Raw genomic sequence first — 25277 nt, 5'->3', positions numbered from 1 at the left:
AAGGAAGACTTAAGAAAGGCTCTCAAAGCTAGTCGTATTCATCTAGCGAGTTTCTTACACCGCCGCGTGACACGCAGGCTCCGTTAGACCCGCGTAACAAGAAGACGATCGAGAGGCGCGTTATCGGGGCGAGAACAGGAGAGATAGAGAGGAGAAAGAGGAAAATCCGCCGTGAAAGATAAATGTCTTGCTCGCGCGCTTCGTTGATTAATTAAATCTCTGTATTAGCATAAGTGCGGTGCGATCGAGCGCGTGGCGAATGCGAGAATCCGCGGAATCGCGCATCACTGAGTCTCGGCTTCTCGGAAGGTTGACTATCTCGGTCGAATATATCTCTCGATGAGAGAACGCGAATTTACGTGTGGACATCTCTGTGGAAGGATTATTCTAATCTCTCACCAGACGAAAGTCCGAATTTAATATTTTGAAATATCGAACGTCAAGAGGGAAACACGCGAGCATTGATATTGGATAAAAATAAGTTTTCCTTGACCGTGCTTACGGTAAGGACAACGCGTGCGGAAGGTAGATCGAATAAGAGATTCAATCACGAAAAAATTAATGTTCGACCTGCCCCCGCGATTGAGGACTCCCGCGATTCGCGATAAAACAGATCGTCATGCACGGCAGTAAGTGGCAACGGTTGAATAATCACCGTCGCTAATCGCGCTGATCGTTGACCGAGCAGATAAGAGCGCGCCGTGTGCTTGAGGAGAAAAATCCGTTTGATGAATGGCCGACGCGTTGAAACACGTTGCTGGCATCTGCCTCGTGTGTCACTTGACAGATCTTGACCCTAACATTATCAAGAGGAACAAGAGAAAGACACTTTCGTAGTCGTTTATTAATATAATTTTCTTTTTATAGAAATGAGATATATGTGGCAAGAAATAATACGGTTATTTATATCCTCTTTATCGTAATACATTGTAATACTTGATTGTAATGACAAATTATTGTAATTAAAAATGCAGAAAACAAATTACGGTTTCATGCAACGGAGTGCGAAATGATATATGCGATTATAGAAACTATGCGGGTAGTGTTGAAGTTAAAATAACGAGTCTTTTGTTTATTGCCTTTTTCTCACTATCGCATCAGTATTATAATTTAAAACCAAGTGAACGTTGTAACTCGTCACGGGATTTCCATTAACATATCCTGCGGTAATTATGAGGAACGCATTGTATAAATTATCGGTGAAAAAAAATAGAAAATTAGGAAAACAATTTTAAGCGACATAAATGATTATACGGATCGTAAAACACACAACAACAAAAATAATGTTTGATAAATTTCACGATCAACATCATTTTATATTACTTAATTGAAACTGAAGACAGCAGTTAGCAATATACGTATCTAAAGATCGTGGAGAAAATATCAGGGCAGTATTTTCCAACGTCTCGAAAACGAAGGTGTACACGGATATGTCGCGGTGACGTTGACATAATTTATTCGATGCTCGGGTGATAAATCGCATATTAACGCGGATCACGAGGTCTCTTTCACCGATAGCTCGGATCGTGGCAGCACGGCTCGCCATTAGCTCAAAACGTTACGGCATTAAACGCCCTCGTCGGGCTCGGGCCGACGGCCGGTGCATTACACTATCATTGATATCGGTATCAAAGTAGCAAGGCTGGCCACCTTGCCCTAATAAGCCGAACAGGATATTCAATCCTGCCTGCCTCGTCGCGCGTGTGCGTGCGTGTGCATGCGAATGTGTCGTGCATTGTCTGACGTACGCGCGCAGAACAGTTGCACAATCTTCCTACCCACACAAACAGACTCCGCGCTGTATTAACATACAATCATGCCGATTTTGTACACGTACACGCGATCGATGTGGTTCTACGCGGTAGCTTTCGCGGCTGAAGGCAACTTTGGACATCAGAGATAATTTCGTATATTATCAATTCAAATACCGAAATTGTGCGACTGACAAGACGGACAATCGATAAGTTACGCAAGAACGAAGGCTGCTAAAATAAAATTAATATACATCGCATGGTAATTAGGGACCCCGTTTTTACGTATTGCACTTCGTATCGACTTCGTATTTAAAAAAATTTCTCGGATATAATCGTCTTTACTTTTCTCTTAAATAAATAATTTTCAATTTCCAGTGAAACGTTTATTCGTTTTAATTTTCATTGAAGAAAAAGAAGCAGAGAAGCTTGCTTTCTTCGCGAAATATGAAGACGTTGTTCAGCGCTCCGAGAAAAAAAATAAGCATAGAGAGATAAGAGAGTACCGGTGGACGCATCGCTCGTAAATTTTTCCATGTGCGACCTCACTCGACCGTAGAGTGAGTCTCGCACTAACGGCCGGTACGTGTATTCACGCATGAGAAGATGCAGTGTATGTTGCGTGCGTGTGCCCGCGTGCATACACGCGGGCGGCAGTCGTGGTTGCAGGAGCAACGTTGTAAAACGATTTAAATGCCACATGACCCGGTGGTGTTACACACCTGGATACTACTACTCGACTTGTCTAATATCTAAATATGTCTCGTACGCAGCACGAGGCGGCGGCGGCGGCGGATACAGAGAAGAGAGAGAGAGAGAGAGAGAGAGAGAGAGAGAGAGAGAGAGAGAGAGAGAGAGAGAGAGAGACGAGGGAATGCCAGAAGCAAGAATGTGCTTGAAAGTATGCATCAATTTGTGTTATGCAAAGCACTTTGAATATCGGCTTAAAAGATAAAGTACGAATGTGCGCGGAGGAACGTGCGTGTTACTTCCCGCGTCACGTTAAAAGCCGCGTAATTAGACGCTCCGCAGAACCTCGATTCGCGTAAATTGGAAATTACAGTTGAGACCGCGACATCGCGCGGTAATTGCGGCGTAACACTTTTGGAGATTTATTTCACTGGTGGCGAGAATGTCACTGTCGTTGCTTCTCATCCGGAGGATGATGCCTGATTCGATGATGATGATGATGATGCGAAATAATTAGTCTATGATTGGTATCCGCTCTCTTAACTGTTTTACACATGGATAATTCTACTTTATATGCGTACGAAGATCTTGCCCACCGATAGAAATGGGCGGCGGATAATAAAACGCTCTTGGCAATGACGAGCGCATCGGCAGGGCGGTGATTATAACGATTATAAAGGTAAAAGGAGGTAGGAGGTACGGTAACGATTAACGGCTGATCGAAAATAGCGCGGATAGGCCTCGTATCTAGCCTATTATTTTGTACGTATACTAATTTATAGTTAACAATTTTCACGTGCGTGCTTGCAACGGTGAAAACGTTATCATCGATTAAATTAACCGCTTAGACGTAAACTCTACTATAAAAAAAAATCAAGACTCTAATCTCGATAGCAGCGAAAGAATAATTCTTTTGGAACAAGCACAACGTTAGATTGCTAAAATCACACCCAGATGACTGTCGCTATTCGTCGAGATTACGCGTGTCTACGTGCGTGTCGTACAATTTACGCACTATAGCACTCGTATTCACGTGGACGGAATTCCTTCTCTCCCCTTTCTACGATCGTCTTGCCTACGCTCCGGACACCCGTTACGTTGGAATATATGCCCGGACGAAAGTGCACCGGGGCCGGAGTGTGGGTGTGTGTAAGAGGTCCAGCCTTGCCTCGGACGGAGGCTGGGTGTGGCCGTGACTAAAAGTTCACTAGAGCACTCTTTAACACACTTAACACGCGGTTTCTCCGTCGTGCCGTGTACGACGAATCGCGCGCGCCCGATGCAGGTACACTGGAAATTCAACCGTCCCGCATACACCCGTCCGCGTAATGCATTCTTTTTCGACGCGTATATGTAACGCATCGAGATTTCCTTATCCAACGATCTAATCGCGATGTCGGCGAGACTGACTCTGATCGAGACGAATCGAGAGATTCACCGTTGCGTAATCTGAGATTTTTCGCAAAGCAGCACGATACGTTTTCTACACGAAGATCTCTTACTGACAACTTTGTATAATTATAGTTATAACTGCTATAATTATATAGCTCTTGAGTCAAAGCTTAATATCTGTATTGATCTTGTTCTTTTTTTTTTTTTTTCGTTCGGGCAACCTTTCCGTCTATCATGGTCAACGTCGTTAAATCAATGTAACCAGTATATAAATCATTGTAATATAATTACAATCGTTTGCGCGGACGGAATGAAGTGCGAATGGAGTTTCCCGAGATTACAGTGCGGTTTTATAGAGTAACATCGCCAATAGTAATGCGTCGGATAATTCTATATAATATCGCATTATGATCGCGCGACACATACGGCGGAGGCATTACGACTAATGCCGCTAATGATAGCGGCCGATTAATTTACGTATACGAACAACCCGTTTCGTTACTTTCACGCTGTAAGTGCCGCGGCGGTCGAGCGAGCGAGAGAGAAAGAGAGAGCAAACGAGCGAGTGCGCGCGATATCGATCGTTAGATCGCGGTGATTCATACTCCATTTAAATGCATACCCTGTCGCTACCGACGAGGATTTTTAGCAATGCCACGAAGAGCGTGACGTCGCAAATAATTCCCGTGGGAGGTATACAGAGATTTTTCAAATACCCGTGTCTTTTAATTTAATTTGTGCCAATTCGAGACCATCTATTTCCGCGAATTCTTCGCTTCAGTAAATATCAAGCAATTTTCTTGTCGAAATACACATCTCGATTTTTTTATGTTAAATCATTGAAATGTTTCCCACAAATCTTTATATAACCATTTATTCCGTTATACGGAATGAATGATGTAGAATTTTTTTCCTTCTCGTTAATTATTAATAAAAGCGAGGAGGAGAGAGAAGTCGCGCCGACTTCCGCCGTTCATTACGGCGAAGTCCCATTAGAGGAAGTTAAATCGGCGACGATCGGGCCGAGGATCAGCGTCGTTTATCTGGTATACTGTAGGGAATCAACACTTTGTAGAGCGACCGTACTACGCACATTTGCATGCTATCGCGAATGGATCGCGGCCGAGAGATCGGCCCCCGTGTGACGGTAATGCGCTCGATTTAATTTCCACGACGGGCCGGGAGTCGCAGGAGAGATCGCTTTAGCATCCAGGGTGATCGAGGAGCGCGGCGTCCCCGTTTGACACTGAAAACGACGGTGTCGTTAACTATCGACACGCGGCCACTAAGGTATCCCCGCGTCAAAGTTACGCACCAAGTGGCACAAAGTCGTAAAGTGTGTCTCGATATTTTACGACGAGCGAACGTCGCATATATATGTTATAAAGGTAAACCGCTTTCGAGAGAAACGGCACGGGTGGGGAATTTAAAAAAAAATTACAATGTTCAGCGACATTTAACGCACTTATTTAATTTAATTATCTGGTCTGTCATTGAGAGGGATTAATGCGAATAATGAAATGCGAGAATGATATTTCCCGATGACGTTAACGTCTGCGATACTATTAAAAGGCAATCGGCAGCTATTAAGAACGCACCGACGTGAGTGTGCATACTTTAAGTACTCGCGCGCTCGCGATATTCATCGCGGTATATTATATATCCGGCCTAACGTCGATACCATCGTCAAAGTGCGTAATAACGAATAATAAAGATTTATACGCAATTTCATTATCTCGATTATAAAATCGGCAGAAATCGGCGTAATCAGCGATTCACGGCGTTTCGCACGTTGGTCATCGGTGAGGATGATGATGCCATTAAGGTAACATCGGACGACTAAGCGAATTGACTTTGCGCCTGTGTGCGCGCGCGCGCGCGCGCGTACACATGGACTAACTGTATGGTAATCGTGTGGCCGAGGGGGGATGGTATCATACCGTATATTATCTAGCTGCAGATTATACCGAGCGAATCGCAATTATCCGTCTGCGCGCGCGCGCGCGCGCACTGGCACATCGTCTTACCGCTTCGTCTGTATAATCTAATGCTTTTCAATAAGCACCGATTTTCCCGATCATTAGCGCGCTCGTTTTACGGCCATTTGTCTCCCGTGGCCACCGCCGCACGCGCGGATCGGCCAAGATATCCTCCTCTCCTCCCGGTGTCGCCGGAGGAGAAGGAGGAGGACGGGAGGGAGGGGAAGGGAGGGGAGAGAGGTAAAAATCGCGACCACGAGCCGAGTGCGCAACGCGCAATTTGCCTGTCAGTGAAATTACAGGGAGCTGGAAGTCGTGTCGATGACGCTCGCCGGATATAATGTGTAATAAAGTATTGCGTCATGGTATGCTATATATCGCGCGATAGATATTGTGTGGCAAAAGTATTGACGCGCGTGATCGCCGCCGCGCGGTTGCAACGCGGAGTAACGGGAACGTCGAGCCTCACCGACTTAACTTCGACTACCTAACGCTCGCTCTCGCGCTCGCGCCGCGCGATGGGAGCGATCGCGAGAGCGCTATTAATTGCATAGCGTTATATCGCGACGTCAGGACGGGAAGGGTCGATTTTATCCTCGGACAGAAGGACAAATCGAAAGAGTTGATGATACCTTACAACAGGTACTTTCGGCGTGGAGGAATAGGAATGTCGCTCGTGTTTCTTTATACACGCGCGTGACATTTTCCTCCATCTAAGACGGGGGATAAATGATATCGCCTCGCTCCAGCTCCAAAGTATCGGCTGCGTTCCCGTTAAGTATAATCAAGTGGCACACGGTCAAGGCCTGCCGGACCGTGAAAAAGCCGCGTTCGCGCGGCTTTCAACGCTAATGCATGTCCCTTTCGGCGGGCAAAGTCGCGGCGCAGCATTTTCAGATGATAATCAGCCGTCTCGCATGCAAATACGGAACACGGTTAATCGCGCAAACAACTATAATTTAACGGCACACGTTGGGAGCCCCGGAGTAATCGTGATATTTAACGGAGGTGCATACGCTCGCATAAAAATCTTTATGTCGAAGAAACCACTGGATTTCTTTTGGCGAGATTTTATTATTTCACCGTACTTTAATAATTTAATACGTGATAGAATCTGTACCCAATGCTAATTCTAATTTAAAATAGCAAGTGGAAATTTATAAGAATAAGTATGATAATGAGGATTCGTGCGATTTATCTTGAAATTCAACGGCGCCAGGATGCATTAAAATGAGACTCCTTTTTCAAGATATTGACACGGGGATTTATGCAAAAGCAATTCTTTTGCGCTTCTTCCTCGAAGATCGATTAACGAAGACAATGCGATTTAGTCATACCGCCGTCACTTCACCGTGAGCGGAGGAGAGGCAAGACTTCGAACTTCACCGCATTGAGAAGGATCCAACGGCGTCGTGATTTACGCCATTCTAGGATCGTTTGCTTGTAACGCCTTGAATTATAGATGCCTATCCTTGTGGAAAGCCGTGTACACACGCGGAATCGCGCGCCGGAGACGCGCGCATATAAATATCTGCGAACGACCACGACGACGACGACGAAGCGCGGAAAATGAAGTCGCCACGCGATCGCTGGAGTCGTCCGCGAGATAAATCTCTCATACGACGCCGCCATTAATTCTTTATAAGCGAGAGACGCAGATGCATCTTGTATTTTCATTTAATCGCGGGAGATTCGTTCAATCTCTCAAGATTTTGCAATAATATGTAAAACTAATCTCTCGAGATATTATTGATATCCATCCGATGATTAACAGCGATACAGAAGCGTTATTAATGGCCTCGGCGATTAATTTCCTATCACAATTTTGTAAATTTAAATTGACGATTATCCCCATTTAATAGCAGATGCCAATGAAACACAGAATTTTGATCACGAATGTCGAACTTGTTTAATTTTTAATCTTTAATTTTTCCCGCCTGCCAACCATCGAAGGTTGGCAAAAAACCAGGAGGAGTATGTGTTTCATCTGTTATTACTTCTTGGTAATTACAGTATAATTTGATATCAACTTTGTTTACAAGTTTCTTGTTACCTGTAATCATAACGCTTATGATTACGAGAATGAAACGTATGTAAATAATACATTGCGGACAAGAGGAATTTAAAAGGTTCACGCGTTACGTGTTGACGGTTCAACTGAAGTTCGGACTCGAGCACAATGTAGCAGAACCTCGACAGTGGCCGCAAGCAGTTAGGCAAAGTCATAAATCGAGGATCGAGGGGTCCAATTGTGGCCGGACACACGCACGCACACGAACGTTCGTACAGACGCGTATACAAGGGGTGGCCCGTTCGCCTCGGGTGCCCGGACGACATAATTCACCCCTCTGGAATTCTATTTCAAAATTGCTGCCGCGAGAGCGCCTCGAATTTCTGCAGTTCCCTCTCGATCTACCCTTTTCGCGACGTTTACCTCCATCGTGCGGCGCTCGTGATAAGTCTTATCCCTCGCGGCGACTTGGTCGCAATTATATTAAATCATTTTTGCACGGCCATGTGTCGTTTCCGTTGACTATATGCGCGACTTTGCGTGTTTTCTTGATAAAGAAAGAGAAAGAGAGAGCCGAAGATACAGGCTGCGGTTGCAAATAAAGAGCGCAGCAGCGGCCAGTAACGGCAGCAACGGCAGAGGCAGCTTTCGGTAGCGAAGGAGACAATTTTTATTTATGTTCCATTGAAACAAGGAGCGCGCGGAGTAGCTGCGCCCTTTTTTTTTCTCCTGCACGCCTTCTTCTGGAGCGCGCCCCGGGGGCTCACCTCGTAATTCACTGCCCACGCGGTCGTTGCCGTTGTTGCCGGAGAGAAGTGCGAGCGGAGGAGGCCAAATCAGGAGCGGAATAAACGCTTCCGAAGAAACCGGCCGCGCGCGCGTTGTCCCGACCGACGCGAGACTAATTGCATTATCATCTGTAAACAATCCCCCGATTTTTATCGACGCTCGTCGTTAATCTCGATATATCTCGGCGCTTATCCCCGCAATTATACCTTATACCTTACCTCCGCGTAATGGACGTAGAAATGTGAGAGAAAAAAACTTAATGTGAATCATCGAATTCCTAGTCTCGTGGCTGTAATTACGATCTGTACAATCGCGATAAATTGCTATACGTGGAAGCGTGGGAGCTACGAAAAGCAACACGCGATTTTACCCGAGTGTAAATCGCAAATTTTGTAAATTGCAATTTTTTAATTACGACTCTATCGTAGTTCGAACAATCGAATTAAGGAGTGCATATAATTTATGTGCATGACGGCTCTTCCTCGAGTTGCACGTATATGTACATACGTTCGACGCTTGTGATGCTCTCGCCACGCAATGTGGAACATCAAAAGCGTGAAAAAATAAAAGGATAATTATGCGGTCCTTCGCACCACGTGAGCACGCAGGTTGATCGTTGGTGTACCGCGATACGTTCGAATGCATTCTCGTGTCACTGCGCATTGTAACGATTCGCTCGATCGTACGAGGCGCTTCCTGCTGCCGCAATAACTAACGAGCGTCCAACAGCTTTATGTTTGTTTAGAGGGCCGAACGGGCTTCAATGCGAAGTCTTGTCATCTCGTGAAAATTACAATGGAGGCACGTCGAGCGACGCGAGAAAAATATATGTGTACGCGTATCACCGTAAAATAACCGCGTCCCTCCCATCGATCGCCGATGTATCCTCGGCTAATCTATGCTTTTCCGGATATAATGAGCTACAATTTTTTTTATAATGATCCCGATGAAGACTATGACGAATGGCTTAATTTCGCAGGGCAAACAAATTGAAATCTGCCTACGGCGCGGCGCTCTCTAATATGTATTTGAATGCATAATTAACGCGGCCACGTGTTATTAACCCATTGTCTGCCGGCGTGAGGTAGCGCGCGGACGTAAGACGCTCGTGGTGCATAACCGGGCAATTTACACGTCTTTTGATCCGTGAGACTTGTTTTCAACTATCGTCCCGTAAATCATCTCGCGCTCCATAAACTTGGCCGTCGTTGTATCTTCCCTCCCCGCCTTCTCTCCACCTCCTCTCCCCTTTCTCCACGCGCACTGCCGGGCTCTCGTCTCCCGTCCTCGTCGGGCACCGGCGCGCGCGATCCTCCTTTCCTCTCCGGTCAAATAACACCCTACGATTTACGGTGTAATTTACAGTCGACCGTACGTATGTATACTGCGATCTCACCGTGTAAATACGCCACTTTATTTCGTATGCGCGAATGCGTTCTCTCCACCCTCTCGCTCTTTCCTCTTGTTTCTCTTTCTTTCTCTTTCGCCTTTTGTTTTTCTTCCTTCTCGTCTTTCTCTCTTACCAGCTGCGTTCCGCTTCGTGCGGCACGCGGAAAAGTTTTGATAGAATTCCGGTTCTGCTCGGAAAACTCTTAACAATAATGTCGAAATGGACTTAATATGCCGACTCTATCGAACTAGATATATCCCGAACGAATAAAGTATATTCTATTCGTCGTGGCCCCTTTGGCTAATTACGAAATATCCGCAGGAAGTGCCATAATTCCCAAGCCAAAGTTTGAAAAGTGTCAAAGGTGCCTTCCCAATTCAGAGTAACTGATTTATTTTTTTTTGTGAGTTTATTCTGAAGCATTTAAAAACTGTGATTTTTGTTTAAAAAGGAGCCTTGCGGTTAACGTACACTTGGATGACTCTAAACCGAGGCTTCCACATGCTGTCAGCTAATTACACGCTCCTTTATTTTGTCGTTCTCCTACGAACCGTTATACGCGCCTTGACTCTCAAGATCGGTACGTTCCCCTTTCGTTCTGCCGTAATTCGTGAAAAAATCGGTCGGCCGGCGATCGGGGGACTGACGAAGACTGACGTTTTCTTAATTAAATGATTCATTATCGTACTCGTTGCAGGCTACGCATAATTAGATCGTGTACGCGTACGTATACGAAACGTGAAAATGAAAGGGGGAGATTTGTTTTTACGTTCGCGTGTCATCGATAATCCTTCCCAGCCTGAGCTGCGGCCTGAGTAATAAATTAATGCAATTAGGTAACGCGGTGGTTCAATTTGAGGAGAAGTTAAGTAGCGCCGGGAGAGATAGTGCCAGTTACAACGCGGGGCAACTGGATGCATTCCGGATTGCCCGCAATTACACGGTGCGCGCAAGACGTGCGCACGCGTCGTGCACCGTGAGCCGGAAACCGGCTCGATAGCTGCCGGGTATCTATTTAATGATATCGCCCGGGCGTATATAGACCTATTTGCAAAAATTCCTATTACCGCTCCCGATGCGAACGAATGGCGACGGATGGGATGGCCGGGCAACGATCCTGATGCGCGCCGCGCGCATCAGGCAAAAGCGCGATCATCACGCTCATTTTCGCGAGATGATGATTACATTCTCATGCTCGCGGCGCAACGACCGTTAAATATCTTTTCGCTTGTGATTTTTCGGTCCCATTTTAATTTCTATAGTCGTGAGGTGAAAGGGTGGTTCGATAATGATGTATAACAATGACGTTACGCGACGGCTGGCAATTTTTTAGAAGAGAACTTCGAGCGTCGCGGCGAGCGTTATGTGCGGGTCCGAAGAGAAACCCGGCGGTCCCGAGCGGCTAGAATGAAACACTTTCGCGTCAATTTACTAAGGCACGTATCTATCTGACATATTATCAATCAACTCTCAGCCGGTCCATTGTCTCTGTTGTTGCGTTCTCAACCGACCGAAGCCTGTCGTCATCGACGAGCGGTTCTCACGGGGGTGGTTCGTTTAAGCGGACGGAGCGCGAAGCGAAGGAGAGGTGAAAAGGCGGGAGAGAGAGAAAAGCATGGGGGGAAAAAAAGAGAAAAAAGAGACGAGAGACACACGCTACGGAGGTGGTTTCGGTGCCTGTCGTCCCACGGGGCGATCCACCCGATCCACCGTTCGGCTTTTCTCCCCGCCCTACAAACCGGCGACCGGCTAGCCCCGCTACACGCCATCGACTCTCCCGAGTCGACTCGTTTTGCTCGATTTCGATTGTGCCGGGACAGAAGAAGCTGCTGAACACGGTGGAACATTGCTCGCAATTTAAATAAATTCACCGCGAGCGCGCGGAGACTCTCCTCCTCCTCCTCCTCCCCGGCCTCGTGTTCGGCCTGAACTGGCAGCGCGAGCACGCACACGAGAAAGATCGTTAAAGCTCATGCACACTGCATTTCGTTGGAAACGGCACATTGTGCAACAAGTATTACATAAAGCGAGTCACGTGCGAACGCTGCCGAAGCCGAATACAATTTGTGTATTTTCTTATTAAATTAAAATATTACGAGTTCTCCAATCTTCGATCGAGTAGAAAAACACCGTGATTTATTATTTCGTCTAGCGGCTAGCCTAACTGCAGCTTAATTGAATAACGCATTTCAGTTGAATGACAAATTGACTCGGTGGTAAATTATAACTCGACAAGTGAAGTGATATCTCCTAATGATGCCACCGCATTTTTATGTATACATGTAAGGATTTATCGAATATTATCTGTTTCATTTATATTATTTCGAGTTTCACATTCAAATCGCCACGTGCATCACACAGTGTGCAAAGGCCTTTACTCGCGAGCATGTAAGAATGTATTTCAACGTGTGTGGGTGTACGGGACATACGCGAGATCACTCGCGCTCGAGTACGTATCCTGAAATCGTCCTGCATCTTTCATTGCCATTTCCACGATCCGACATCCCGATTCGATGTATTCCTGTCGCGATTATTGTTCGAAATTAATTCTAACGGGACTAAATATATCAGACTCTTGTAATAACGATGTCCTGAAGTCCGCCCATTGCAAATTACACAGATCTTTTACTTTTTAGCGGGTAGTATCAAGTGGTATTAAATTAAAATTAATTCAAATATATTTAAACATTTATGTAAAATATTACAAGTTTGAAAAGATTTGTATAATTATTTATTAAATTGAACAATTTATTAAATTTATTAAAAGCGATAAATTACGAGGAAGAGAATCGGGAACATGCGAATAAAAGATATAAATTAGCATATCTTTTCTTGATTTTTTTTTCATTCCGCTGCATTAATCCGTTGCATTAACAGTTCCTCAATCGTGGTAATTGATTCCAGTAAAAAATCCTTTTTCACATCACGATCTTAATGCATCGATAGAGGAAGAGAATTGGAAAAAGGAAGACGTCAACAGAATGCAAGGGTAAAGAAATCTGTTACTAACCGATTACCTAGTTGCCACTCTTTGGAAAACGAAGAGAAAAAAAATTTATATCACGTTCGAGGCTAAGCCGGCTAAGCGACACGTCGATGCTGCCGCGAGTTTATCTTCATCAGTCGTACGTCTTGGCGGAAATTAATGCGATTTGCTTATCGTGTTGCGATATAAATGCGGTTTATCACATTAATGATATAATCACATTATACCGATTGCGCGTTCGATTCCGGAGCGGTAATCCTTCCCCTCCTCCCCCGCGCACGAGCGGGGATAAATTGTCCCGTGTGGCGTAACCGCGATGCGATATTATAAAATCTATCTGTGTCATGCGGGGCGGCCATTATATTTGCGAACAATTTTAGCCGCCGTTCTTTGGGCTCGTCGGCCGGCCAGGCAGCGGCGCTATTAGAAAGGCAGAGTCAATCGGCGGAATGGCGTGGTCGGCTACGTCATGGCGTGTGCACGGTGAAAATCGTTTGCCTCGTCGATCTCCGTGGCGCGTTCTCTATGTGGAAGATGAGTGAAAGGTTGGTTACCCGACCAAGGTCTGTTCAATGTCTCGTTTCAGCTTCTCCGGAATAGCAACGAGCGAGCGAGCGAGCGAGTGAGCGCGTAGATATTTCTGCGCTGTTAAATAAAGCGGCGCACAGCGGCGGCGGCGGCGGCGCCCGCCCGCGCTTTGTCGTGATAATCGCAACGATTCGTATCGCCATGATGCGATAATACGGCGATAGAAATCTGAAACTCGCTCGGTTCGGTGATTTATATACCGCTACGACGGAGCTCTTACGACTTGCGGGACTTGGCTTAATGAAAAGCTCGCGATTTAGGTGCGCGAGGAGAAAATATAACGCGACACAAAGGCGCGCTGGTCGTAATGAGATTAATAGCAAAAATTGTATAAGCATTACGTCACGCGCAGCCGTGATATTTATAAATTAATATTAATACTCGTATACGATGAACGTTATATGTCAAATATAATTTTTATCGATGGCGACATTGGGGCGAGCCGTTTATTTTAATCGCTCGGGGCGCCGTAATTATCCGCCGAGACAACTCTACATTAACTGCATAACAGCAAACCAATTACAATGTATTTTCCTCCGATGAATACCATCGATGCCCGTCGTGCCCGCCGTGCCCGTCCGCGAATGCAATATCGTCGCATGTCATACGGAATGACGTTGACCATTCGGTGGGATTTTTCGGCGCTGGATATCTGTCGAATCTCAGCGGATAATTTTTTTTCATCTAGCGGCGGAAAGATGATTTTGGACGTGTCGCCCTATCGCGACACGGTGACCCGAGACGCTCCCCGAGACACGGTCCCGCGTGACACGGACGCGTGCATTATTTGTGCCAGGGTGCTTATTAAACCGGGACGTCGACCACGTACGTGTACGTATATACACGGTTGCACGCGTGTACACCTAACACAGGCTGTTTATCATATAGATTGGCTACCATACTTCGTAGTAGCAGCAGCGCGGCGGTAATGGCTAGGCTCTCTCTCGTTCTCTCGTGCCTGCCCCCTCCTCTCCCCTCCCATCCTCCTCGTCTCCTTCTGCACCGCTGTATCGATACCGCGAGATCGAGCCGCGCGCGATGCACTTCGTAGAACGCGTGCAGCCTCCCAATCCATGCACTGGCGTGGGACACGGCCGAGCCACGCGTGACCTTGTCCCCCGCGACACGACGCCGATTCACTAATTATAAATATTTCAGTGAATGCTGAATCTACAAAGTCATATATTTAAATGAGAGATCTCTGTCTCTATGTTAATAAAAATAATAATAATAATACGTTGCCTCGAACAAAACGTGATTAGTGAATGGCTGTGGACCTATCGGGCTCGCGTTTCCTTCGAAGTGCGTTTATATCAAGATAAAAAGATAGACTCTTTACGCGCCTTTATCGCGCATATATATTGAATGCTTATATGAAATCATAAAATACAGGATTACATGCAATAAATGCAATTCTATTATTCAACTGACAATCCGGCGATTAATTAGGTAATTACGCGCGAGCACGTTGCCGCTCGCGCGCGATAAAGTGGAATTAGATGGACTTAATGTATGCATACGACATGCGTGGAGCGTACGACCTTACTTTCCACGATTCTCGGAACGTTGTAGTATACGTTTGCACGGAGAGTATCCTTGAGACTTCGATAAACGGATGATTTCGCGCGGAATATGTAATTGCGGGTGGAGAGTCGGAGAAAAATTGGAAAGACACTCGGATAGACGCGGAGAGAGAAGGTGAGCAATCGTTTAATGCGTTAATGCGAGAATGCGTACGAGCGACCTTACTTTCCACATTTCTCATTGGCGTCGTATCCTCGAGTCTCTAACGAAGCACAAAGAATGCTATAACTTTGCAGTTATATAAAAAAAATCTTTTTAAAACTATATAGACAACGGGACTGTTTTGCAAAATGCGTTTCTACGTCGCAAGAGAAATCGGCGCGTGCAACTTTGCACGCGTTATTACCCGTTGGATCCGCGAAGTTGAGGACTCATCTGGAATGGTGGAAGATTGAGAATGTTGTCGGGGAAGTTAATGGGCTTTAGTTGTAGTCATGAAAACATCGATCCCTTGAAACTAGAACAACCACATCCTATTAGCTGGAGCTATTGTACGCCGACTTACGGTAATAATAGTTTTATCATAAATGTGACTTGTGTAATCCGTAACATAATGTTCTCCATGCTTCATTTATCATCGTTAAGTAATTTCTGTGAACGACCGGTGGAACGACTCCGAGGCACCACACTATCCGCGTGATGCACTTTTTGCACAGACCCGAGCATTGTTCGTACCCCACCCTAGATCGCGACGTCGCGTCGGGAGCGATAGAAAGAGAGAAAGAAAGAGAAAAAGATGAAGAGGAAAAACGAAGGAAGAATCAGGGGTAAAGATAGGTAAAGGGAAAGGGTAGCGATGCCGGAGGAGGAAGAGAGGAGGGGGGGAGAGGGAGAAGGGCGATGTGTGTGCACGTTGCCCCGTGTGCACCAAGAGCAGCCGGAACGCGAGCTAGTGTTAGGAATGTGGTACCACTACTTGTCACAGTCACAAGCGCGCACGCCGCGCGCAGTACCGTCGGTGCATTATATTATGCGCCTGCCGCGCGCGCCGTTGCAATAGCAATATACAGGCGCGCACAGGCTGCCGCGAAACGCGCGAGCGAGTAGCGAGTATACACTGCGCGACGTGCCGCGTATTTATTCGTATTACACACGCCGCCTCGGGGTGCGCGCTTCCCCGAGAGAGCTTGAGATATCGCCGGTCGCCACCGAGACGGAGACGGTGCTCTCGCAGCATCTCCGCCGCTCTAGCCAACACGTGCTCGAAAACGCTCTCGAGAGACGGAGAGAGAAAGAAAGATCACGCCACGATTCCGCAATCTCGCTAGCCCTCTCGCACGAGCCGGTTCCACGTGGTCGACAAAATCGGTCGCGGTCGCGCGCGAACGCGCATAACAGAGTGCTGTGTCTTTGCACATCCGGGCGCGAGACCGTTCGCGCGCGAAGATCGCAAAGCGGAATCCGGAACGTAGAGCTGCTTTCAAATTATAATGCGAGTAAAAACAAGCGGACGTTCCTTCCGTCAAGGAGTCGCCCCTCGGAGAGCAATTCGAGGAAGAAGAAAATCCCCTTCTCTCTTTCTCTCTTTCTTTCTGTATCCATCACCCTCACATCCTATTATTTATTCCGCCCTATCATTGGCAACCGCTGTTGCTGGCTGCTGCTGCTGCTACGCCGTACGAGCAATTTGTATCCCGAGAACAATGTTTGTAGCCGAGCGTGTATCGGCGGGTTCTGTCCGCCCGCTCCCACTGCCACTTCTAGTCACGATTTAGTCAAGGATACACGGAGATCGTTATCGAGACTACGCTCGTAAAACGATAGTCTCCGGCGCGCAATGCGGACCTGCCTGCGCGCCACGGAAAAGTGTCAGCCGATTTCGCCGCTGATCCCTGAATGTAGATCTCTCCGACGTTCCCTTTCGAAACACACGGGCTCGTTGACTCTAACGAGACCTCAAGATGTCAAAATATCTTATTGTTAGAGAAATCGGTTCCACGATTAACACTTGGATCGCAACTTCGGTTGCTCCGCGATTCTAAACTAAATCGTTTATATCTGGACTTCCAGAAGCGACGGGGAATCCTCCGACGTCGGGGATCGCATAACTTCTAATCGGAGCACGAAAGGACTGTGGCGATTCGCGCGCGATGAAACCGGTATGCTAACCGAGACGATTTTTCAAAGTTAATTGTCAGCGTGTTATCGATCGGTCGTGACACGCGACATTGAGAGAGTAATAATTATTGTCGAAACGCCGAACAAACACAGACGCGCATAGAGCATCGAGATCTTGTCATTCCAAATGTAGATCAGCTTCTCGGAAGCGATCGTACGAGCAACGGAGACATCGTCGAAATATCATTAATCATTTAATGGCTAATTTGACTGTTATTCATTTCGTAGGTAGCTCGGGAAAACGACTGTGTTAATGTCAAGACATTCGATTGCCAGGATATTTATATTATACATACCTATATCTAATCATTGATGTAACAATTTTAAGAGAACTAATTATCATCCCGCGATGGGAACAGTTAGATTTTCTGAAACTAATTAATTGCTGAAAATTAATATTTGCGCATTTTTATACGGACTCTAGTCTCAATGTTAAAACATTAAGACGAGTTATCCCGTTCGATTGAAATATCGGTCGGAATTCTTTTGGCGGAATCTTCGGGTAGCTTCATCCAGTGAGAAGTGCAAACATTGCGTATAGTATTATTAGGATTATCGAGAGTTCGATCATTAATCAGTGTATCGAGCTAATTAATAATGTGTAATGGTCTGGCCGGCAGACAGACCCCGCGATCTCACGCAATATAGCTATGTTCTCCGGGCAACCTCCTTTTTCGTCTCGTTTTCAACCTCTTACAGGATTAGCGCATTAAGGATTACCGTGATAAGCGACGTAACAGCATTTCTGTCGTTTCTTCTCTCGCTTCTGTTTATCGTAGTGTCGCATTTTTGTTTTTGTTATCCAGACAACACGCTGTCTAAAAAAGAACGTCTCAAAGACATCTTGTTTAAAATATCTTCAAGACTTTACCAAAAAACGTTTTACAAGCGTCTTCAACATTTTCGAAAAAGATATCTGAATATTATTTCGCATACATGCGTGTTAAAAATGTTTCAAAGACGTTGGAAAGACGTTTTCAAAAAATCTGAAAATTATCTTTTATAAACTGTTAAACCGAGCTATTTTTATTACTGAATGTAATATTTATTGATTAGAATACATGGCATGTCAATCTGGATGTAACATAATCTATAAAAATGTTTACTATCTATCAATTAAATCTTAAAAAATTATAAAATATTATTTATTATTAGTGACACATGTATATCTAATATCAGATTTAATTATTTTATAATAATTCGTATGCTTAATATCTTAATGATGAAAAATACATATTTATCTCGAAACTTAAAGTTCGTTGAGCCGTTGGTTGAGCTTGACCGTCGGACCGAACGTCGAAGCCGATAATCCAGTTTTCAATTTCGAGAATGCGTTCCTCGAGTCTTGCTCATTCGCTCGCTCGAAGAAGGCACGAAGACCGAGGGCAAATAAAAGTACGATTCGTCGAGAGACAGAGAAAGCGAAAGATCTTTCTCTCTTCTTCATCTTCTCTTTCCTCCTTCTCCACGAGAGACGTCGAGACGAGTCGATGTACGTTGGGGTGGCGATGAGGGGGTGAAACAAAACGAATGAGGGAAACGCGAGGTCGAGAGGAGGAAGAAGAGAAGAAAAAATAGAAGAGGAGCGAGGAAGAGAAAGACTGACGACTGTGGATCCGAAGCCGGTGGGAAAGGAAGTGGCGCGCGGGAGCGGAGTGCAAGGGTAGCTCGGCCACACGGGAAAAAGAAAGCAAGAGGCGGGAGATAAAATAGGAATAAAAGGGACGGGAGAAACGTAGATCGCCGCGAACTTCAGAAATGTCATATCCGTCAGTGTCCGGAGCTCTGCCTTCTGGAGGCAACCGGTTCCAAACGCACCCGGCAGCGGATGATAAAGTATTGTCCGCGCTCTCTCGCGCGCGAGTCCCCGATACGCGCACGGGGGCAATTACCGGGAGCCCGTCCTTCGCGGGATATATATTCGCGCGAGTTAAATAAATTCGCCGTGGACATAGGCGCAACTTGGCTCTCGCGAGCTCCGATTCGAGATCGACGTCGACGACGAGAGAATCGCACGCGCGCGCGAAAGAGAGAGAGACTCTCGTCCCGCGCGGATGGCAGGGACAGGACTTACCGTGGAGAAACGAACGAATACTTTCAGGGATCTAATCGCCCAGCAATGCGTACACGACCGTGCCGCCTGACCAGTCAGTCGCTCTCGCACGAGGGAACATTCGGATGCTCGTCGGCATTGAGCAGTCGAGTCAGCGATATTTCGAGATCGTGTGTACCGGCAGAAATAATTCCGTGTCGTAACTAAGCGGTGGATTTTCAACTTAAAAATAAATTCCGTCCGAGTCTTGACTTAAGCCGCGCGTAAAGCTATCGAGAAATAGATTAAAATACCAAAACAGTTATATTCCGAATAAATTCGCTATCGCTCTTGACAGATTTATACATTCGAGAGAAAGGGAGAATTTCGCGAAGGTCGCGTACCCCCGCCATCGTATTTTGTGTTTCCACCGTCGCGTCGTCGAATTATTCTCCATTTGCTAATGATCCCCCGGACAGTCGGAAACCCGCTCTCGTCTGGAAACTCGTCCCGCGTTCTCGTTTAATAACCATTAGCCGTGCGACGTGATGGCCGGTAGGTGCCGGTCGGCGATTTTCGGATTGTCCCAACCCCCCGCCCGAAGGGGCGAGGGTGTCAAAGATCTAGAGCAGATAGCGGCGCGGCTATATTGATGAGGTGGCTCTCCGCGTATTGATTCCCGGGGCGGGAAGGTTTTCCCCGCAACGAGCGCGCACACCCCGCGGGCCCCTTTTGCTACGCGCAAGGGTTGATAAGATCCGCCAGATAAGGCATGATTACACACCGCACCGTACCTACCTTCTCACTCCGTCCTCCGCCCACCCCGAACCCTCCTCCCCTCGTGCCTTCCGACCCTTGCGCTTCATTCTCGAGGTAAACAAGGGTTCTTTCGCGCGATGGACGTCGGGACAAAAATGGATCGAAGAACGATAGATTTTTACCGAGGTAGCGCGTAAATTATTGGTGAGCGCGATTATAACATAAAAAATATATTAAACTCACATTAATATATAACAATCTTCGCGGAAAATAATGAAGCTGTTTTGCGATATAATTGCGTTTGGCAGTTGTGCTGCTTATCTCAGAATCTTTGAAACTTTTTTACGACATTCGCTACAATAACTAGGCACGCATCGACCACCCCGGAAACTGCAAGCCCTCGATCACGCACTGATCCGCGAATTTGTCCCCGGAATATCGAATAGAACGCGAGACTGCGCTCGAAAAAAGGGGGTCCTGAAAAGCGTTGCGAGAGAGAGAGAAAAAAAATCGGGAGACACTCGTTTTGGTACTGTCTCAGAGTTCATTGTGTGTGACGCAACGTACGCGGGGAGGGCGGGTTGAAAGAGGGCAGTTTTGTGTTCTGCATAGGGGACACGCGTGCTATCTCTCTCGCTCAAAGAAATTTCAATAAGCTTGCTATTATGCGAGCCGGCGGGCGGGAGGTTCCCCTGTATTTTGTGCTTTCGCCGACAATGACGCAGGTATAGTTTCGCTCGACGGTGCCCTGCCTTTCCGAGTGCCAGGGTGCAGTGTCATCTTGGGGGGGTTAAGTGGTTTGTGAGTAGGGGTGAACAAGGGGCGAGAGTGGAGGGTCAAAGGTGGGCGCCTTTCGTAAAAGAAACATCTTATGCGCGCCGTCACCGCCATTATCTTGGCATGGTGATCGATTTTGTTAAGTATTCATCTTATCAGTTATATGTGCTAACTCTTAAACAATGTCATATATGACATGTAAATGAAATATATCGCTAAGTATTATATATCATATTTGTACACGAGTACGAAATATTAATTCAAGAAGGTAATAAAGATAATAAGCTTAAATGCGCGATAAGATTTCAATAATTGTTATTATGATATTAATTAATGGTTCCAAGTAATCGAGACAGAAATTCATGAGAAACAGTTTATCATATTGCATGTCTGGCAATAATGATTCAAAACCCCATAATCCCGAAAGGACTAAATAATATCGTCCATTAATTTGTCTCGGTCAACGTGCATTGCGCGATGCGCTCAAAATTTACCTGCGGCGCACAGTTTTCGGTAACAGTATCATCCATTAACGGTTAAGTGGTTCAACAGGAAGAACCGGAGAAAGAGGGGCGAGGGTAGAAGTGAAAGGTGGATACGTGCACCGGGGAAGGATCGGAGAAGAGGGCATTTTATAATACGGATCCGGCGGCGGGATACCTGCTCCCGTTCCCTCTTTCCCGCGTTCGAGAGTGCATTCGCGCGCCGCGCCGCGCCGGTTCGTGATGCGGGGGAAATAAGCCGCGGTTAGTCCCCGAGGGATAAAACGGATTCCGCTCCTTTTCGTTAAGTGTTTGCCACTCGCATGCCGTCGACGAGGGTATACAGGTGTACGCGAGGCCGAGATTTTCGAGTTTCCCATTCTCCGAGAATGAGAGACGCTTCCCTGAAGATAAGCTTCTCGCTCTCCTCTCGCTATCGGTTCTCCTCTCTTTCTTTCGGGACACGTCGATCCGACCGAACGACCGACCGGCAGGCAGGCATCCAGCCAGCCAGCCGGGAGGGATTTTGAGGGGTTGATGTGTCACGCTAACCCGCGTCAAGCTTGTGGCTTTTTGATTCCGCGCATAAGCCGACGGATCAAATGCGCTTCTGGCGTGGAAGTAGAGAGAGAAAGAGAGAGACGGACTCTCGAACATACTAAAAGAGTATTTCATTCCGTCGCGCGTCTTATAATCCTTTCTCGTATGATGCGAGTCTGATCGCAATTTCCATGCGCCGTGTGTTTCTTGTTCACAATTTGTCCGAGGAGAGCAGTTTGAAAGAATGATATTCATATGTATATGTGCGGGTAATGTAAGATAAGAATGTGTCTCGTTTTGCATTTATAAAAACTTACATATATATAACAACTCAAATTCTTCTTTATAATTAGTAATATAAAGATTGATCTGATTAATGAATCTGCTTTTAAATATACAGAATTTAATTTAATTATAATAACATGTATTTCTTCGCCATTTTTCTAATAGTGTCCTATACAATATTTGCATATACTAAAATACGAAAATTAATCTGAAAACCTTTGCTTATCAATTACATAAACAGATCTAACCCTAGCAAAAAAAGATAAGAGATTACATTACGTAAATATCAAAAAGCCACAATATTTTTCATTCGTAATATTTATTTTAAAACTGTCTGCAGCTGGAAAAAATTAATAACGCAAACGTATAATTGTATATAGTAGTAGATTATAGTGCGTTGCGATTTTCGATCGAATTTATAGAAAGTACCTTAACATTGCTTGGGTTAAATCTAGCCGAGATGATCACGCGACGATCGTCCGAAACGCCAGCGTGACGGGTGTGATATCTGTGTCTTCTCTTTTCCAAAACTGTCGCTGCAGAGTGCGGCGAGACGGGCGGGCACCAGCTGCGCCAACTGCAAGACGGCGACCACGACCCTCTGGCGGAGGAACCAGGCCGGCGAGCCGGTCTGCAACGCTTGCGGGCTCTACTACAAGTTGCACAACGTGAGTAACACTCATTAATTTTATTACTCCTTGCCCGCGCCACACGGCGATGCGCGCCGCGAAATCAGTGTGGCAGTTTCAAGATGCAACTATTTTTTTCATGAGGTAGAAACATGGTCTCCATGTATCGTTGTGGAATGAAATATTGTCAGCTGATCTTGCCCCGCTGACTTTGCGGCTCGCTCCATGTGTGAACAACACATTAATTAGTCGGTTAATTGAGACGGAGAAAGTTGCTCTTTAGTGCGCCGCTAGAAGCTTGGCTCCTCAATTTCCAATACCTTTTGCGAGCATCGTAGACAATCGCTTGTTAAACGATATCGTTTCAACATCTTACGTAACGTAATCGGGTAGATAACTTCAAATGATTTTCCATTCAATGTGCTTTATTAACGAGATAGACAGATCAAAGCGTTCTATTCGCGCCACATCTAGTTTATCGGCAATCTTAGGGATCTAAGATACTCGTATAGACATTCGTTTAAAAGTAATATAGAAGTAGAAATCTCTATTACTTTCTTCGCTGCAATGTTATTCCCGTCGGAAGCAACCGCGCGCGGGTGGCCGTTTGCAAACACACAAACCCACGCACACGAGTAATTCCCTCGAGACAATGAAAGCACCGCCGCGGCGGGGGGAAGGGGGGACCGCCGGTGTTGTACCAACAATTAGGATGCTTTCTGGTTTGCCGGACGTGGTCCTTACACACGTACATAGGCCGCCTGGAAGGGGGTGGAGCGTGCTCAACGGCGTGTGACACCGGAAGCGCCGGAAGCGAGCGCCGCGGCACGAAGGGAGACGCGATAAACGTGATTGAGACGGAAGGGGGGACCCAGAGCAAGAGTGGAGAGAGAGTGTCGCCGTTTTTCTCTTTTTTCTTCCCCTCTTATCTTCTCGTCGAAGACGATATTTCACCCCGTGACGCACGACGCGACGACCGGACTGTCGCTCGCTGTTGTTGCCGGTGGACTTCCGCGAGACGGAAATCTCAAAGATGACCGAGAGAGCGTGTGGGCGACGGCCTTAATAAGCGAGACACGCGTCGCGACGGTTTCTAGCCGAGGAATTTCGCGAAGTTAACGAGTTCACGAGATAAAACGCGCGCGCCGTTTCTCGCGTGCCGTTGTTTTTCGGGTAAATGAACTATCTGATTTTTTTAAAGCTATGTAAGGTGTTTGCAAAGAAACGACTTATGCGATTTCTATGTTCCTAGATTTATCAAAAGCAGTTCGCTGCAATCAAAAATTTTATTTTAAATATAATTTCGATATTTCACCCTTTCGCAACTATAGATCTGTCAAGTAATTGTAAGAATAGGTATTACTTCGCTTCTTATTTATGCCACGGGGATCTCGCATGTTAGAAGAAATCCTCTCCTTATAGATCAGTTGATAGAGAAATGGAGATACGTGATTATTAATGTAATAATTCACGGTCGCGTCTTCTGATCTCCCAAGAAGTTCTCGGTAGCAGCGCCGGGGCATTATCGCGACGAGATTTAAGCGCGCGATAACGGGACGGACGGGAGTAGGATGGAGGGAAAAAAGCTGCGTAAATTCGGACGGGCGATTTGCTCGGCGATGGATCCGCACAGTGCATCGCCTTGTTTCCGCGTCACGGGCGGCGGGGACTGGCAAGACAGAAAGCCCCACTGTGAGACGGGGGCAAACGTGACGAATGTCCGTGGCGCGGTGAGGCCCGCTATACGCGCAGAGAAATCGCGAGCCAATTAGCGCGCGCTGCAAATGAATCCTCTTTCACCCGGGTCTCCCCCCGACCGGCGCGGCGCACGTTCTCCGAGGGGCCCTCTTTCCCTCGGCCTTATCGCGATTAGCTTAGGAGAGATTGCGCCGACTGAAAATCAAGATACGTAGCAGCCCAGACACACTCCGCCACGGGATCCTCCGCCCGACACGCGGGAGGAGGAGGATGGAGGGTAGGAGACGGGAGAGTCGTGAGCCCCGTTTCTTACGCCTCCTCTCGAGGACGACCGCGGATTTCTATACTTGTCCTGACATCCGTTGCCCGATACGCAAGAAAGTGAAAACTTCGGTGGAGTCACCGAATTTCAGAAATAGAAACACAGTCGTGCAGCCGTTAGTGATTACAGCGAGGATTACAGTCTGTCATTACGCGCGCGCGTATTTCGTGTTTGATGCAGATACGCCTTGTGGAAATTAATAAAAGCTTAAATGCCTAATAAAGCACGTGAAAGTGCAATAAATTAGTTATAAACGTAACAAGTCTGTGAATGTATTTTTTATCCGTACGTATAAGAGGAATATGCTGTCACTTTTATGAGCACATTCATTATTTCTTTTCATTTTCGTTCGGAATGCTAATGATATATATAAATGAAAATTTTTGTACAGTATCCGCACTCACATAATATTTTCAGTAAATGATGATGAAGATTTGTAAAAAGCGAGATTTTTATCAGTCCAATAAACCTCCAG

The 25277-nt window shown here is 46.3% G+C and overlaps 1 protein-coding gene across 1 annotated transcript in view; it reads left to right on the top strand.

Moving 5' to 3' along the window:
* LOC139815785 (uncharacterized) overlaps window positions 1-25277 on the top strand; it is a 79571-nt gene that overhangs the window by 40138 nt on the left and 14156 nt on the right. The window contains exon 5 of the mRNA XM_071782950.1: window positions 22696-22821. Within this exon, the coding sequence (XP_071639051.1) occupies window positions 22696-22821 (126 nt within the window). The remainder of the gene's footprint in view (window positions 1-22695; window positions 22822-25277) is intronic.

Source organism: Temnothorax longispinosus, chromosome 7, assembly GCF_030848805.1.
Source record: "Temnothorax longispinosus isolate EJ_2023e chromosome 7, Tlon_JGU_v1, whole genome shotgun sequence".
Lineage (NCBI taxonomy): Eukaryota > Metazoa > Arthropoda > Insecta > Hymenoptera > Formicidae > Temnothorax > Temnothorax longispinosus.
This window is presented reverse-complemented; position numbering and strand designations above follow the sequence as displayed.